Source organism: Pocillopora damicornis, chromosome 9 (genome assembly GCF_964200805.1).
Source record: "Pocillopora damicornis chromosome 9, jaPocDami1.2, whole genome shotgun sequence".
In the NCBI taxonomy this organism is placed as follows: Eukaryota; Metazoa; Cnidaria; class Anthozoa; order Scleractinia; family Pocilloporidae; genus Pocillopora; species Pocillopora damicornis.
The window spans coordinates 15,010,859-15,027,075 of NC_142678.1; the positions used below are offsets into that span (position 1 = coordinate 15,010,859).

The following is a 16,217-nucleotide window of genomic DNA, read 5'->3' on the forward strand; positions in this document are numbered from 1 at the left end:
TTTTCTTTATTTAGAATGACAGTTCTTCTGGTTCAGTAGAATGCAGTGTACAACAGTGCCCTTCTTTCCTACACCAAAGCTTTATGGAGTTGTTTCCTGGCATTGGAATACAGATTGGTCAACTAACAGTTGTCAGCATTAGTCAGCATACTAGAAATGACATGAGTGCTTGGTCACCAGATGTTGAAGAAGAACGAGAAAGCCTCATGGCTAGTGTAAGATAAAATTGTTCATTAATAGATAATCACAACAGTTTCAGTGACAACAAGGCAGACAGACCTTCAAAAAAACTCATTGTATTGATAATCTCTCATTTTTTCTTGTTGCAGTTTGTGGAAAGTGCAAAAGAAATCTGTAAAAGTCTCCTAGCAGCTGGGTATTGGGCAGACTTTATAGACCCATCATCAGGAACAGCTGTAAGTTTATGAGTTTTGCAACTTTCTCTAGTTGTTTTTACCAGTATACATTTCATTTTATCTTTAGTTTCTGAGAACTGTACTGTACAAACAGTGATGGTTTTGGGGATAAGTTTCTAAAGAAACTGTGGTGGTGTGTTGGTAGGGAGTATTACAAAATAATGTTTTTTTTTTTGACTGAGTTGAGAAATGAACGTAATTTGGCCACCATAAAGAGTTTCTTAAACTGACTTTTCAAGTGCAAGCCCTTCGTCAGAGTGCCCTTTGCTCTGACAAAGGGCTGATGCTTGAAACATCAGCTTTAGTGGTGGTCATAGGTTGATTGTACCCAATTTCAGGTTCAGCAGATACACTTCTCTTTTTGAAGTAGAAAGTTTAATTCCTATGTTGTACTTGAAAACAGCAAACTGATTTGTCTCCTAGGTGTCAGCTGGAATTTCTAATCATGTGATGTGACAATTGAATAATGTTTTCCTGTGTTTATTAATGAGTGGAATGTCGGTTAACTAGTGTTAGCAACTTATGTCACTTCCACTAAATATAAACATCTGCCACTTACTTTTGTAGAATAGATATGATTATATTCTTACTCTTTACTCCACAGTTTTTTGGACCACACACAAATAGCACTTTGTTTGAAACAGATGAACGATATAACCATTTAGGCTTCAATGTGGCAGATCTTGGTTGCTGTAAAGTTATCTCACATCGTGTTTGGGGATCTTTTGCATTTGTTGGAACTATATTTACTAATGCACCTGCAAACTCAGATATACTTGGTAATAGTCTTGAACAAACAAAGTCTTCAGCTTAGAAGGGGGCAGTGGTGATTCATCAGCCTGAAAAAAAGATGGTTACTACAATTATTTTTGACTTAAAATATGGAATATCCTTATTGTGGGTGCTAAAGACCTATCTCATTTCTTCTCAAATTGTAAAGAAATTATTCTATTTTTAGTAGAAGAATTATGGTTAATTCTCTCTCTGTATGTTGTTATTTTAAATTACATTTAGAGTGACAGAGTTTTACTTGAAAAATGTATTTGAACTGGTGATGTTAAGGTCATATATACCTTTCACATGAAATGTGAAAAGATTATGTGTCCTCTGTTGAAGATTAGATAGAAGTTTGTCATAGATACTGCATATTAGCTCTTACTGCTAGTTTTAAATTCCATGTGAACCCTTTAACTTCCAAGATCTGATTATCAATTCTCCCCTCTAGCTGCTACACATTTCCTTGTAAATTAGTTTCAAGAATTGGGTGTTACAATACATATACCTGATTAGTTTAGGTTTTCTCATTACTTGTTTGCTGGATAATGTATGGCTATGAAAGGGAGAAGTTATGTATTAATCACTGCTGGGAGTTAAAGAGTTAAGTGTATTCTACAGACACAAGTTAACAAAGTCAACGCATGACATTGTTAAATTTCTATTAGTTATTTGCAGAACAACCTTAGGTATTTATTTGAACTTTTTCTTTCAAAATATCTAAAACCAAACTCTTGTGGGCATCCTCCTTAGATCTCTTTGTTGAATATTCTAGAGAATGTGTCTCTTTTTCATGACATTCTCCCCCAGATGTAAATGTTCCTAATTTTAATTTTTTGTCCTAATTTTCAAGACTCTCAAGACTTCCTAAGCTAAATTTATTACAGGGATTTCAACCACTGGGGGTAATTTTATTTAAAAGTGTGGTAACTTCAGAGGCTAAAAAGTATTTATCTTTTAATTGTTTTAAGTTAAAATAGTTTGAATTGTTTGGCTAAGATTTGCAATACATAATGAAGTTGAACAAAATACTTCATGTCAAGTGGTAGACTCAGAAGATAAGCCCAACTTTACTTTTTACCTGCTTAGTATTAAAACTTACTGAAAGGCCCTTACAATACCAGGAAACGTAAACATTCATAACTAAGATTTAAAAAGTGTTTGTGTTCATTCCTCCATTAAAGCAAACTAATGATCTTGTACATGATCCCAATGTCTGTGAATTGTTCTTTGAACTAATTTTTCCTGAAAATCTCTGAATTTGTACCCTTTTTGTTCTACTGGGACATATCTTGACAGAATTACACAAGTGTTAGTAAACATGGAGGGGAGGGAAGGGAAAGAGTCTCCTGAATTCTTCTCAAACATGAAGATCAAAGTAGAGGATAGTCTTTTTTTTATGCTATGTCCCAATAATGGTCCAATAATAAAGGATAATTTTCCATCAACTTTACCCTCAGTGTTATTGAGGATTTATCAGAGTAGCATGAAATAATTGATTTTGAAGGTAACAGTTTTGAAGGGCTGGATATTATAATTCAGGTTGTTCGAAGGGTGGATAACAGTATCCACTGGATAAATCTCTATACAGTACGTTTTGTAAACATTCGTGTGCTGGATAGCGATTTATCTGTGGGATAGCACTATTCACCCTTACAACAACCATTGAGGCCCTGAATGCGTGAAACCTGGCTCCATGTACATGTACTGATGTTCATTTATTGAAGAATTAATTTGCTACCTTGAAAATACTACCATACAGTGATACTGAAGTATCTGTGTGGCGAAAATTGCTTACTGACTAGTTCTGAGTCATTTTCCACAGCTAGTCTTCTACATCTCTTGGATTACCCTTAGAAAGGTAACTTCTGACAACTTTGAAAAACAAAACAAAAAAAATTCATCAGTCAATTAAAAAATGGCTGTTACTTTCATTGAAGAAAAACGTGGATGAGTCTCCCAGGGTAAATACCCTCCTAACAGAAACGTTGGCCAGTGGCATATATAGTTAATTCTCATAAAAACAAGAAAAAATTGCGAAAAATGTCTTCAGTCAATAGGTTATTGAGTGGGACTAGGTTCTAATATCCGGGTCAGCGACTTTCGCCGAGAAGCGGACATAGCTGCATAAATTGTTTGCAGAAGTTCGGCTTCAGAGGTGTTGCTAAAAATTTTCAGGCACGAACTATTTTTTCCCTCGGTGTTTTAACAACTCTTTAATTCAGTTTGTATTAGATAAACCCAACGAACAAGATGGCTGCCAGAGCAAAGACAAAAAAGACAACAAAAAAGCGAGCTCACCGAGCCACCTCTAATGTTTTTGCCATGTTCGATCAAAACCAAATTCAGGAATTTAAAGAGGCCTTCAACATGATAGATCAAAACCACGACGGCTTCGTTGATAAAGAAGATTTACACGACATGCTTGCGTCGTTGGGGAAGGATCCAACCGATGATTATTTGGAAGAAATGATAAAGATGTCGCCTGGTCCTATCAACTTCACTATGTTCTTAACACTGTTTGGTGAAAAACTAAACGGGACAGATCCTGAGGATGTAATAAGGAATGCCTTCGCCTGTTTTGATGATGAAGGAACCGGCAAAGTGCATGAAGATGCATTGAAAGAGGCTCTAACTACTATGGGAGACAGATTTACCGAGGATCAAGTGGATGATATTCTACGTGACGCGCCTATCGACAAAGATGGATACCTGGAGTACAATCAGTTTACTCATATCCTGAAACACGGTAAAAAGGACGAGAATGATTAACTGTTTAAAATTCCGCTCAGCAGACATTGCTTTACGCTTAGAACAGTTTTCAGGTTAGCATAACTTTCATTTCGTGATTTGCATTTTTTGTGTATTAATCAGTTACGGGGTTTAATGATTATTCATGTATGGCAATACAAGGTATGATACCTACGCGGGCTGTTTATTTTCCATACAATTCTAACCATCAACCAAAATTTGAATTGGTTTGTTAAACAATAGGCTTGTTTTCTCTCTCAAATCCATGCGGTATAGGCTAGAAAATTGAGCTGTTTAAGCTGGTACAATAAACAGTTTGTTATTTTAAACTAATTAAACGGTGATGGTAAAATCTCTGTCATTGTGGTTTGAAGATAATAATTTTCTCGGGTGCTCTCCTTACCTCTTTAATTGCTCAAGTTGAAAAGAAGTGCCTTCACTTCTGAAAATGTTATACCCTCTGAACAATTTTGAAGTCCCATAACATTCTCAAGTGCTTCAAACAAGTTTTTAGAACTTAATAACTGTTGTGTGATAAATGGGTAAAGTTTGAAAGTTCATTTAACTTTTAAACCCTAAGAGAGACTAGCATCTAATTTCTCTTGCAATATCTCCCCTGAATCCCACATTAAGGTCATGAGAACACGAGAACAAAGAAACAGATAACCAACTAAAGAAGTTCTTTACTGTTAAACAAATTATCATTGCCAGCACCTTAGGAAGTATATACAGAACAGAATGGAGAATATACATACCTTAATGCTGGGATGTAAGGGGTTAAACAAATTCTTCATGCCAGCACCTTAGGAAATGTATAGAGAACAGTATGGAGAATATGCATTTTGATGTTAGTGCGTAAAGGGATTAGGCCCTTTCACTTTGTTCCACTTAGATATGTCTGTGCCCTTCAGTTCTATGGTTTTACATACAACTCTTATCAAATCAATGTTTTAACCACTGGTTAATGCATTGAAATTCCAAACCCTATTGGTAAAAATTTATATGCTCTAACATTCATTATGGGGCAGGAGAGAGCTATATTTTCAAATATATCCACTCAGGAGATAGCTTTCCTGGTAAAGTCAACTTTTAGGAAATGCCACAAAAGCAAAAGTGTGAATGGAAAACAGTTTCAAACTGATCCAGTTCAGTGGGGATAGTGTCAGCTTCAGGTGAACTTACAGTGTATGATAGAGAGAAAGTGCCAGCAAATGTCACTTACCATCCTTGAAAGAGATGTGCAAAATGTTTAATTTGAAAAGAGTGGTCAGTAAATCTTCTTTCTAGTATTGATAAGGGAGGAGTGGAGCAAGTTTGTACTTCTAAGCAAGACAATTTTGAGCACTATTTCTTTGTTTATATTTATATCATAAACATGGCAAACATAGATTTGGCTGTCCTTAGTTGTAATATTTCATTTGAGAGATAAGATGTGTGAGATGATACCAAAAAAAACAAAAAACAAACAGGCATTCAATACTGAATTTTTATAGTAATATTTTTGAAGAGATGACATGAGCTAAGTTAGAGCTTTTGACTGCTAACTACTTTGAAAAATTTAAGAAGAAAAGATGGTGGTTACTCTGCAACTTTTTTGCTGTTACTGCAAAATCCAAGTGCATGTGTTATCAATCATTAAAAGTGTAACTGAATGTTTTTTTTAAATGTAACTGCTAGAAATTTAGCAGACCATACTTGAATATAAATTTTAGTGGTCTGTTGATCCAGTGAATGAAAAAAAGATTTCAAACTCATAGAAATTCCAAACAGTATTAAGCAAGGTCTCCTCTGCTCAAGTTTATGAAAACATAACATTTCTAACATTCATAAAATATCTACTTTGAGTGGATGTTCTATAGCTGAGAGGGATTTATTTTACCAAGTGACATTGGTAGAGTATACCTCACAGTTCACTTAGTTAACTTCCGGTATTTGAACCGGAAGTGACTTCATGCGCTACGTGATGTGGGAAAGTAAAGGCGTGTGGCTTCGTATTTCAATTTCCAAATTTCCTTTGGGAGGAGTGTTAAGAATTAGTAGCGAAAACTGTTTCTTACACCGCCTCTATTTTTGCTTGCCGATCCGATTTTATACGTGTTAGTGCTTAAGGTACAAGATGGCTTCAAGAAAGACCAAAAAGACGACAAAAAAGCGAGCTCACCGAGCCACTTCGAACGTGTTTGCCATGTTCGACCAAAACCAAATTCAGGAATTTAAAGAGGCTTTTAACATGATCGACCAAAACAGTGATGGTTTCGTGGATAAGGAAGATTTACACGACATGCTGGCTTCCCTGGGTAAAGATCCTACCGACGAATATTTGGAAGAGATGGTGAAAATGTCTCCTGGTCCTATCAACTTCACAATGTTTCTAACGCTGTTTGGTGAAAAACTGAACGGGACAGATCCTGAAGATGTAATAAATAATGCGTTTGCCTGTTTTGATGACGATGGTAACGGTAAAGTGCACGAAGATGCATTGAAAGAGGCTCTAACTACGATGGGAGACAGATTTACCGAGGATCAGGTTGATGATGTGCTTCGTGACGCGCCGATTGACAAAGATGGATACCTGGATTTCGTTAAGTTCACACACATCCTGAAACACGGAAAAAAGGATGACAATGATTGAGACTATCGACAGTTTCCATGAAAATATTTCAGATTTGTTAAGAAAATTTTTGAGGGTCTGTTCTTTTTACTGAAATTTGTAATATATAAAATAATGAAGCGAAGATCTAATGTATGATATATTAGCTAGTTTGTGGATTCCATATTGTTAGCCATTTAAGGTCATTTATTGGCTTTGGAATGTCTGGCATGAAATTTATTGAACTGGAACGAATTGTTACCTATCAGAATTTACATTAATGCGATAATCAATGTTAACTTTTTTTAAGCATTTCATCTTGATTGATCTTTTGTCACAATATGGGTTGACAAACTTCACTGTGTTTGACAATGGAAGCCTCCGTGACTCTCCTTGTTATTTCCCAGTGCTTGATTTAAGGAAACACTAAGATTTTTTTAAAAATGCCTCAAAATAATATTTTATGAATAAAGAAATATCAGGAACTAAAGTTGTAGCCATAGGGTTTGGTTATTGCAGTTAATGGCAAAAGCACAATCTTCAATCTTCCTGCTTTGTAATTCCTGTTTCAAGGTAATGCATTGTCACAAATGGCTCCCTTGCCTCAAGAAATTCATGGTAATTCACTTATAGTAGAAGATCATAGTGCTTTAATCACTAGAAATTGCGATTGTTGGTTCTCACAATTCACAATGAGGTTCACTCCCTCAATACACATGTGGTAGTCCTAATCCCTCTCTAAAACGATTGACATTGATCTTTTGAAAGCTGTCCTGTGGTGATACAACATAATAAATTTAAACAACAGTAGTTAGACTGATTTCTGACAGCATGTTTTCTTGTTAATCTCAGCAGAGAAGTCAGTGTCATGCCAAGTTAACACTGTCCAGCTGGGAAGTCTAGCTACCCATTATAATCACTTGAAAATGTGCTTTTATCAACTGGGTAATGTGAATTAGCCACCATAAAGAGATTGAAAAAACTGAAATCTCAAGCATTAGCCCTTTGTCAGAGCAAATCACTTGTTTGCTGCCAGAATCATAAGTAGCCGACTCAAGGGAAGGGTCCACAGAGTCTGGACACCCCACCTAACCTAAGGGTACTTTTACTATGTATCTGGACCCAAAATTATTCCAACAACATGATGAGATGTGTCAACTTTTTGGCTCTTGTGTAACAGTACTTTCATACGCAAAAGGGATTTCTAAACCAAAGTTTGGATCTAGTCTTTTAAGAATTCCTGTATCAGCCCTTAGGTGTTGATGTTATAGTGAAAAGTTGCATGTGAGTCACTTGGAAGTAACATGAACAGCAGTGAGAAGGGTGACAACTGGCCTCCTGGATTGAACTGTTTCAATTGCTATTGTGTATAAGAAAATTGTAGCTTTAAAACAGCTCTTTCACTTAAGAAATTACATTAATATTGTTGAAAGATGTGAGGTCAATTTTAATTTTTTGGAAATGTCTCCTAAGATATAGCTAAGGGATTCTTTGTGTTTTCCTTTGTAATAATATATTATTTACATTTAACAGATAAAATGACCTCCATTGTAATCTTTAAGTGCCCAGTCCTTCATATGCGATAAGTGATCTTCAAGCGTTCACTTTTGCTAAGGAAAGCAGCTTCACGAGAAAATGGGTCCAATATGAGTGTAGCATCACACGTTCCAGAGATAATGCAACAAGTAATCCACGCGAGTCGTTTTCGAGTCGATTAACTACCATCCCCACCCCTGCTGTGGTTTGAGTTCCGTAGTTCCCATGATTCTCATTGTCCCAGAGTTAGGCAGCGTCGTGTTTGATCACAAAGAGAAATTACAGATAAGGGATTCAGAACACGCAAAAGTTTGACTCTTGTGACACGTCTAAGCATCAAAATTTTGCTATGAATTCAGAAAAGAAACTTCTCATTTGGGTAGTCAAAACGTCAAGTAGCATATAGAGTGTAGCATTGTGGAGAACTGAGGACAAATTTGTAAACCATGTCGAGTATAATCAGTCGTTTTTACAACCGAAATTCAATAATCGTCTTTAGCGTGGTGGCTGTGTCTGCGTATTTTGCTTATCGCTACTATAAAAAAAGAAGAAGGACAGACACTTTTGCAGACGAAGATGCGTTACATAGGGAAATAAGAAGAAGAAGGGTAGAGAAACTCGTGGAGTTACGGGATAAACTGGTAGGTTAGCTTTCCTCATGTTCAATCAGTGTGGTTAATCTCTTAATGGCTGATTTCAGTTATGTTTAACCGAAAATCGATATCATATTTAAAGTTCACTAAGACTGTTTTAGTTGTGAAGCCTTCACCTAGGATTGCCCCTTTCAGTTCAAATTGTTATATCCACAAGGCAAGCTCCCTATTCTGATGTTTCTCCAAGTAGATACATATAGTTTCAGTAGTTGTGCATCCCTTTCCGGTGCTGTACCTTGGAATATTCCAGTAGTTACTTGTATTTTCTCTGTTTAGCAGGGATATATACACGATAAGTGGGATATTCAATGTTTAATCAAAACTATAACAAAATTCTCGAACGAAATTGGTTATCACCAGCCTGATTTGAGCACTAATAGAACAGTGTATGCGTCATGCTTGTAATTGGACAAACCATGTCATGTGCTTAGGTGCTGTTGTCTCGCATTTTACCGAGTTAACTGTTGATATTTTTTTATGAAAACAAATAACTTATGTCTAGTTTCTTTCTCAAATTTTGTCATAGTTTTCATTAATTGGTAACAGGACTGCGTGTCATCCAATTCTATCAGTAATCATACTCAGGATCAACAAATCGGGAGTCATCTGATTTTGTTAATCACTTGTATGCTTACAGACCGAATTCGACTCCACTTGGTCGTAGTTCCATTATTAGCCTCATGAAGGAGTTTTTTGACCCAATGTTCTTGAGAATCAATTGCAGTATAACCTGGGACTGTAAACTGACTTCTCATTATTTAGAATCTTGACAACATTACCAAAACTCTTCTAACATTCACTATGATTCTTCATGCTAACTACAAGGAATGCATATAAGATCAAGTTATTACTGTGAAATACCAAAAAAAAGCTAGAAACTGATTGTGACCTGTCAAATGAGGAGAAAAGGTGTAAAACTGTCATACATATAACATGTTTCCTGTATTCTGATTGACTTGATTTTGTTATATCATGGTATAAAATTAAGTGTGAATCTAGATCAACCATTCAGGAGGAGCATTTGAGGGAGTTGTTTTTCACTATACTCTTGAAAATCAACTGCAACATACCCTGAGATTTGTCTGAGGGAGGTAGAAATTCTCCCATGTTAACAAAAGATCACAATGACTAAATTTCTTGAAAGACTGTTCTTTGTTCATCCCAGCAGTTGAGCTGAAATTTCTGATATGAACAAAAGATAAAAAAAACTGTCATGCTGATCAGGTCCCATGGAAGAGGAAACAAAATGTTTCCATGAAGAACTAAAACTCAAACTAAAGATTTCCAGAAAATCAAGGTATTTTCTTCTTTCCAACAGGAGCAACTCCTTGGCTCATTAGACAACTTTCAACCAGAACTCCCTGATACTGAAGATGATGAGGTAAAATTGTTGAAACATTCAGTATAATATGTTTGTTTACCTGGTGAATTCATCATTCAAAACTTTGAAAGATTTGTGATATTCTTCAAATGCAGGATAGATGCAAGTTTATGTTCAATTATCTTTTTGCCTTAATTGTTTAGTTGTTAGTATATATAAATATTAGTCATTGTCTTGTGCTATAATATTTTACATGTTGCCCTTTTTGAAAAAGGTTGCTTCTTTGAGTTGTACACCCATTAACCCTTTAAATCCCAAGAGATCATTTCCTTGTAAATTAGTTACGAGAACGCAGTGTTAGGTCAAGATGACAACTTCTACCTAATAAGTCTGAGTAATCTCATTTCCTTTTTGCTGAATAATGTATGAATACTATGGTGAGAAGTTACTTGTTAATCACATCTGGGAGTTGAAGGGCATAAAAACCTCTGCTGTAACATAATTCTTTGCCAATTCACTTGTAAGTCATAAAGGATTGATATGTATAGCACATTTCAACAAAATTGTTCAATGAGCACAATGTTAAGCCCTTTGAACTGTTATTTTCCCTCTTCTAGTGTATTGTGTGCAATAGTGCTAAGGCCATCATTCAAACATATCCTTGCAAACACCGAGTTCTTTGTCGTCGCTGTTTTGTCAGAACACTGCAGGTGGCTGTTAACGACCTCAATCTTCCCTTGAAGTGTGTGGTTTGTCGTGCAAGGATTCAAACCTTGGACAGAGATCGTCATGAAGGAAATCCAACTTTGGCACTGCTAGGAGCAAACATTTTGTTTTAAATTTGTTTGAGTTTGTCAAATTACTTCATGTTTGTATTAGTTATTTTGAAAGTGTAGCTAATCATATCCTTGTTCAATAAGCTGGAAGATTTTTTTCCTTCAGAATGTGCAGCAGTAAATTTATAATTTAATAAGCTATTTCACCTTATATAAAGTAATGGGGTAACTCATTTATTCCCTAGATATTGTTAAAGGGAGGCAACTTGCTAAGTTGCATTATTCTAGACTTTAGTAGAACTTCAAATAAAGTAATCAATAGCTTTCAAAGCTTGTTGTTTTTATGGCTCTCAATGAAAAAATGAAAGAAGAGCTTTGAAAACAGTCACAGAAACCCCCCCCCTGCTTTAATTTTTAACTCCTTTTCATGAGGATGCTACTCAATGCATTAAAGTGCACATCAAATCACCAGCATCTTGGGCTAATAATATTTGTTATGTGTTCCTTTTCTCAGGTCAGAGGTGTGGTCTATAAAAATAATTTGTCAGTTATTCATGGCCCATTCTTCATTCTGTTTGGTAGTGAGAATAACTATTTTGACACAAATATAGCATATGACAAGGACTGGGCATTTACAAGATAGATTTATAACATTAGGCTTTTTTTTATTACATGTAATAGATGATATTTTGCCATTGAGATTAAAGACTCCATATGGATGCTTGGAAAAGTGTGTACAAGAATAAGTTACTGATAGATTTCAAATTCACTCTAAACACTTGACATTGTTGTTCTGCAGAGCATAGATAGGAGATTGAAAAAGTTTAGGAGCTTTTTTTATCATCATGAGCTCATAGCTGTCATATTCAAGCTTTATTAAAGGTCCTTAATTTGTCTCTCAAGACCCTATATTCTGTGTTACTACAAAGTACAGTTGCTACTTTGCACTCATAGGCTTGAAAAGCAGTTTTAGTCATCCAGTTTTGTGGCCCCTTAACCTTTTGACCCCTAAGAGTGACCAGCATCTAATTTCCCCTACAATATCACCCCTGAATCACACATCAAGGTCATGAGAATAAAGGAAATGATCACCAACTAAAAAAAAGGCATTGATTGTTACTCAAATTCTCTTTGTCAACACCTTTGCAAATGTATAAAGAACAGTATGAAGAATATGTATCCTGATGTTAGGGTGTCAAAGGTTAATTTAGAAGGCAGATAATGTAATTTACTGAATGAAAAACTAAAATATGAAAGCCAAGGCTGGAATAGAGTGTAACTCTACTGTCATTTTTTGTATGTAAGATTTTGCATGATTGTTATCAGGCATTAAAGTAATGATTGTACTTTTTCTGTAATTTATAATAAACTGTCTTTTTTAATTTCATGTCTTGTTTAGTAGTTGCCAAATGTTTGCAATTCACAATGATTGGTGGGTGGGGGGGGGGGGGCAGCAGCACAATTTTAAGTAAAAAAACTGTGGTTCTGTGTTGGTGGCAGGTATTGCATGGTTCCATCAACTGGGCTGATGATGTAAATTGGCCACTGTAAACAGTTAAGAGTTTCTAAAACAGCCACTTTGGGTATTCCCCATTTGTCAGAGCTAGTTGATTGTGCCTTGTGGAGCTAATTTTCTTCACTTTAAAATCATGAAAATGTTATCTACTCAAATGGACAAAATAATTTCCTTTGATGGGTTTAAAATTAAGTAACTTATCACAACAAGCCTATGTTACTAAAACTGGAATTCTAATGTTTGTTTTGGGTATGTTCAAGTCTTTACAGTATTTTAAGTGTGAAGTGTCTCACTCCTTTCCATTGAATGCTCCAATTGGCACTCTGCAGCCCCACCCTTTTGATGTCCTTGATAGCTCTGCTTGCTCATTAACAAAACAGCCTCCTCTTCCTGAATGGATTGAATCTCTTCACTGTTCTGCTGTTCCTAGCACTCTGGTGTTGACTCTGTATGTCCATCATGTTTGAGTTTCTCTTCACCATCCCAAGCACCACCTTCTCAATGTCCCTCCTATGACTTCTTACATACTGCAACATCACGGCTCAAATATTTTCTGTTACTCTATTCATTCTGATTCTTCCCCTTTTCACTTTCTGTTCCTCCACTCTTTGATTCTTCCTCTGTGCTTCCTCTGTTCCTATCTCTTTTTTGTCTCTTGCAGGTTAACATCTCTGAACTTTTAACCTTTTTAAAAGGCTCAGCAGTATCTGTTTTGGTTTCATTCTTATTTTTACCTGCAGTTCTTTTTGTTTTTGCACTTGAACTTTTCTCTGGTTTGGGTGTTCTTGAGTCATCTTGATTTTCTTCCCAAGCTAGTTCCCAGTCTTCATCACCAAATTGTACAGGGCTTTTGGATTTTCCTGGAGCCTGGTAACTGAAAATCATAAATCAGAGAAATTCCTGGAATCACAGTCTCAAGTGAAAAGTAAGTAAAATACTTTAAACTTGTAAAAATCATCTGGCTATCAATTTTCATATCTAGCATTGACAAAATAAACAGAAATCAGGCAAAGGAAGATAAATTAGTGAAAAAAATATTTTTGGGGAAAAAAGTTTCTGCAATTTTGGTGATATTGCTTTACTTCTGACATCTATACTTGCAGAAATAACCATCAGGATATAGTAATCTTCTGTATGACCTCTGTTTTCAATCAACCATTACACAACATTTTCAATATCAGTTTCTTTACAATCAGTCATACATTTCTTTTAAAGTTTTTGTGAAAATTTGGTTTTGATTAATGATAACCTCCTAGATGTTACATTCTCTTATTTTCTCATCAGGGGTCTGCTATGTATCAATGCTAATGATTCTTTACCTCCCATAAGTGATTAACAAATAATTTCTTCCTACAATATCCCTGTACATTATTCAGCGAGCAGGTAATGGGAATACTGAAACTCATGTGGAAGTTATTGTCTTCATCTGACCTAAATTCTCATAACTTATTCTCACATAAATGTGTGACAGTTTGAGGAGAGAACAAACAATTGGATCTTGGGAGTGAAAGGGTTAATTAAGAGACAGCAGGGATCCATACGGGTGATTTTCCAAAGTTGTCAGCTGGGCAGGTATGTCAGAAAAGATAGTTGCCCTGGCTAGATTTAACTTGCCTGTATATCTGCCTGTAACATTGCATTATAGACTTAAGAAAGGCAATGACAAGTACAAGATAAATGGGGCCATAATTGTACCACAAAAATTGGCTTCCAACAATAAAACTTTGCAAACTAAAATCCGATTTTTTTCCCTGGTAAAAGCACTTTATTGTTGGTGGAAAGCTAAACCACAGGTAAGTCTTGGATGTCAAATAATAATAATTTAATAATAAATTTCCAAATTTAGTTGCCCATCGGACAAATTTTTGTGTTATCATACTTGCCTGAATGATGTTATAGTTGTCTCGGGTGACCTGACAGCTGCTAATATGGATCACTGAGTTATCATATATCGGTCACTCCTGAGAATGGACAAGCTAAACCTTATTACTAATCTCTGACTTGTAACTTACCCTGGTTGAGATACATCTAAAGGGATTTTGGACAGAGTAATACTGATGGATGGAACTTTCCTTGTCACTTGAAGCCTGAAGATACAAATCACAACAATTTACCTTTGTACTGTAACATCTTAACTTTGACTTAATGATAAAGAGTATACTCAAACCCAAAAAACAGGCTGTAGTGAAGTCAGATGATGCTAAGTTGTTTACAGGGGTGATATTGTGAGGAGAAATCTGATGCTAGTCATTCTTAGGGGTAAATTGGTTAAAAGGGCCCATGGTTGTTAATTGCTAGGCAGAGATTGCTGTTAAATGGATTCATTGATAAGAGAGTTAATTATACTCACTTATCAAGATGATCCTCCTTGGGTTCCCATGTATCTTGAATTCTGATTAGAGAAAAATGGATGATTACCAGTCATATTTGAAAATCAAGGAAAAATACAACTGCAGGAAAGGCATTGCTCAATGTACACTTACCTGGAGTAAAACAGCTTGTTTACCTGGTGTAAACCCTGGCATGGAAGTAACATTATCAGAAAAAAAAGAAATAAAATTAATGCTAACAAAAAAAGTTACCAAGGCAAAGTCACAAGACAAAGCTGAGGCATCTCTCTAAGAAATGCAGGTAATTTAGTGTTTAATAACTGAGTTGAAAACGTAAATTGGCCACTGTAAAGGGTAAAAGAAGAAATGTTCTGAGAAATGCTCAAATTTAGGAGAGGAAAGGCAATAAGAAAGATCATATGTTGTGACATGGTGTAGTTTGCTTAAACTTAGCTATTTTGTTTGAGTAAAATATCAGTTAAAGGCTCAGGAAATTATTTCAGACCATAACTTTGAAGGAGCAGAGCAGGAGAACATGTTCTCTGTAAATGAACCAACACATCCATATATAGCAGCATCATAGAACCTATATCTGTTTTTACCTTTGTCTTTCTTTTTATAATTTCAGCGCATGTAATGGTTTTGGTCACAGTGGGTCCTGATCCAATCAAAACTATTTTCTCGCCCTTCTTGTTCTTTGTCAAAAAAAAGAAAGAAAGAAAACAGTAATATTGTTTAAAATAAAGGGGTTCTATGTAAGTTTAGATATCAAGTCATCAATTATTATGACAGGATTTCATAACACCACTTTTGTAACAGGGCTCTGAGTTGTGGAAGGGAAGGGACTGTAACATGTATTCTGTTCCGAGGCTGCTGAAAAAAGAGACAGAAAATATCTACTAAGGCAACATAACTTTGAGGGCAGCAATTCATCTTTAACCCTCTCCCTTACAACAGTGTATTCAGTTTATTACCCCTAAGACAGGATATGAGCTTTTTTATCCCTTAAACTCCCATACACGATTAACATGTAACTTCTCCTCTTGATATCCATATATTATCCAGCAAACAGGTATTGAGAATACTCAACCTATCAGGTTATGCGTAACAGCTGGAGGGGATAATTAACAATAAGAATCAGATCTTGGGAGTTAAAGGGTTAGAGCAAATCTGTCCTTTTGTTGTAATAAACAAACACCGACCCTAAAATATCTTAGTCCATGTTGTCCTTGAGCAAGAAATAATCCTTTTTAAATTTCAGGTCAATACCTGCAGTAGTCTAAAGGCTTGAGATATGATGTTCCTTATCTTGCTGCCACTTTTGACGTGAATATCACACGTTTCTTTCTTCTCCTCGCTTTCAGAGGCGTGACTGCTGACTTTTGTATAGTGCTCCATCTGCTATGTCCTTCCTTCTCCCAATAGAGCAGCTATCATTTGCAAAACTGGAAGTCTACGATTTCTTCCAAATATATGGTTTGACCTCGCCAAGTTAGACACAAGTTTGGAAAATCGCGGGCCCTCGATGCATAGTATAATTCTGTGGTGTATGAT

The 16,217-nt window shown here is 35.8% G+C and overlaps 5 protein-coding genes across 5 annotated transcripts in view; 4 read left to right on the forward strand and 1 right to left on the reverse strand.

Moving 5' to 3' along the window:
* LOC113665412 (methylmalonic aciduria and homocystinuria type D homolog, mitochondrial) overlaps nucleotides 1-2,397 on the forward strand; it is a 6,173-nt gene extending 3,776 nt beyond the window's left edge. Inside the window, exons 4-6 of the mRNA XM_027181082.2 lie at nucleotides 15-215; nucleotides 330-416; nucleotides 1,021-2,397. Of these exons, the coding sequence (XP_027036883.2) occupies nucleotides 15-215; nucleotides 330-416; nucleotides 1,021-1,230 (498 nt within the window). The 3' untranslated portion in view covers nucleotides 1,231-2,397. The remainder of the gene's footprint in view (nucleotides 1-14; nucleotides 216-329; nucleotides 417-1,020) is intronic.
* Nucleotides 2,398-3,443: 1,046 nt separating this feature from the next.
* On the forward strand, nucleotides 3,444-4,293 carry LOC113665400 (myosin regulatory light polypeptide 9). The gene has a single exon (XM_027181070.2). It carries the CDS (start codon nucleotides 3,444-3,446, stop codon nucleotides 3,960-3,962), a length of 519 nt encoding a protein of 172 aa, XP_027036871.2. The 3' UTR covers nucleotides 3,963-4,293.
* A 155-nt stretch (nucleotides 4,294-4,448) lies between these two features.
* LOC113665401 (myosin regulatory light chain 12A-like) lies at nucleotides 4,449-7,021 on the forward strand. The gene has a single exon (XM_089182177.1). The coding sequence runs from the start codon at nucleotides 6,058-6,060 to the stop codon at nucleotides 6,571-6,573; it is 516 nt and encodes a 171-aa protein (XP_089038303.1). The 5' UTR covers nucleotides 4,449-6,057; the 3' UTR covers nucleotides 6,574-7,021.
* A 1,294-nt stretch (nucleotides 7,022-8,315) lies between these two features.
* Nucleotides 8,316-12,204, forward strand: LOC113665409 (uncharacterized). Its single transcript, XM_027181079.2, has 3 exons — nucleotides 8,316-8,708; nucleotides 10,039-10,101; nucleotides 10,659-12,204. Exons 1-3 carry the CDS (start codon nucleotides 8,514-8,516, stop codon nucleotides 10,878-10,880), a joined length of 480 nt encoding a protein of 159 aa, XP_027036880.2. The 5' UTR covers nucleotides 8,316-8,513; the 3' UTR covers nucleotides 10,881-12,204.
* LOC113665408 (uncharacterized) lies at nucleotides 11,676-16,189 on the reverse strand. The gene is made up of 6 exons (XM_027181077.2): nucleotides 15,933-16,189; nucleotides 15,266-15,358; nucleotides 14,817-14,851; nucleotides 14,684-14,725; nucleotides 14,346-14,420; nucleotides 11,676-13,207 (listed from the first exon to the last, which is right to left on the reverse strand). Exons 1-6 carry the CDS (start codon nucleotides 16,059-16,061, stop codon nucleotides 12,895-12,897), a joined length of 687 nt encoding a protein of 228 aa, XP_027036878.2. The 5' UTR covers nucleotides 16,062-16,189; the 3' UTR covers nucleotides 11,676-12,894.
* Between the last annotated feature and the right edge of the window lie 28 nt (nucleotides 16,190-16,217).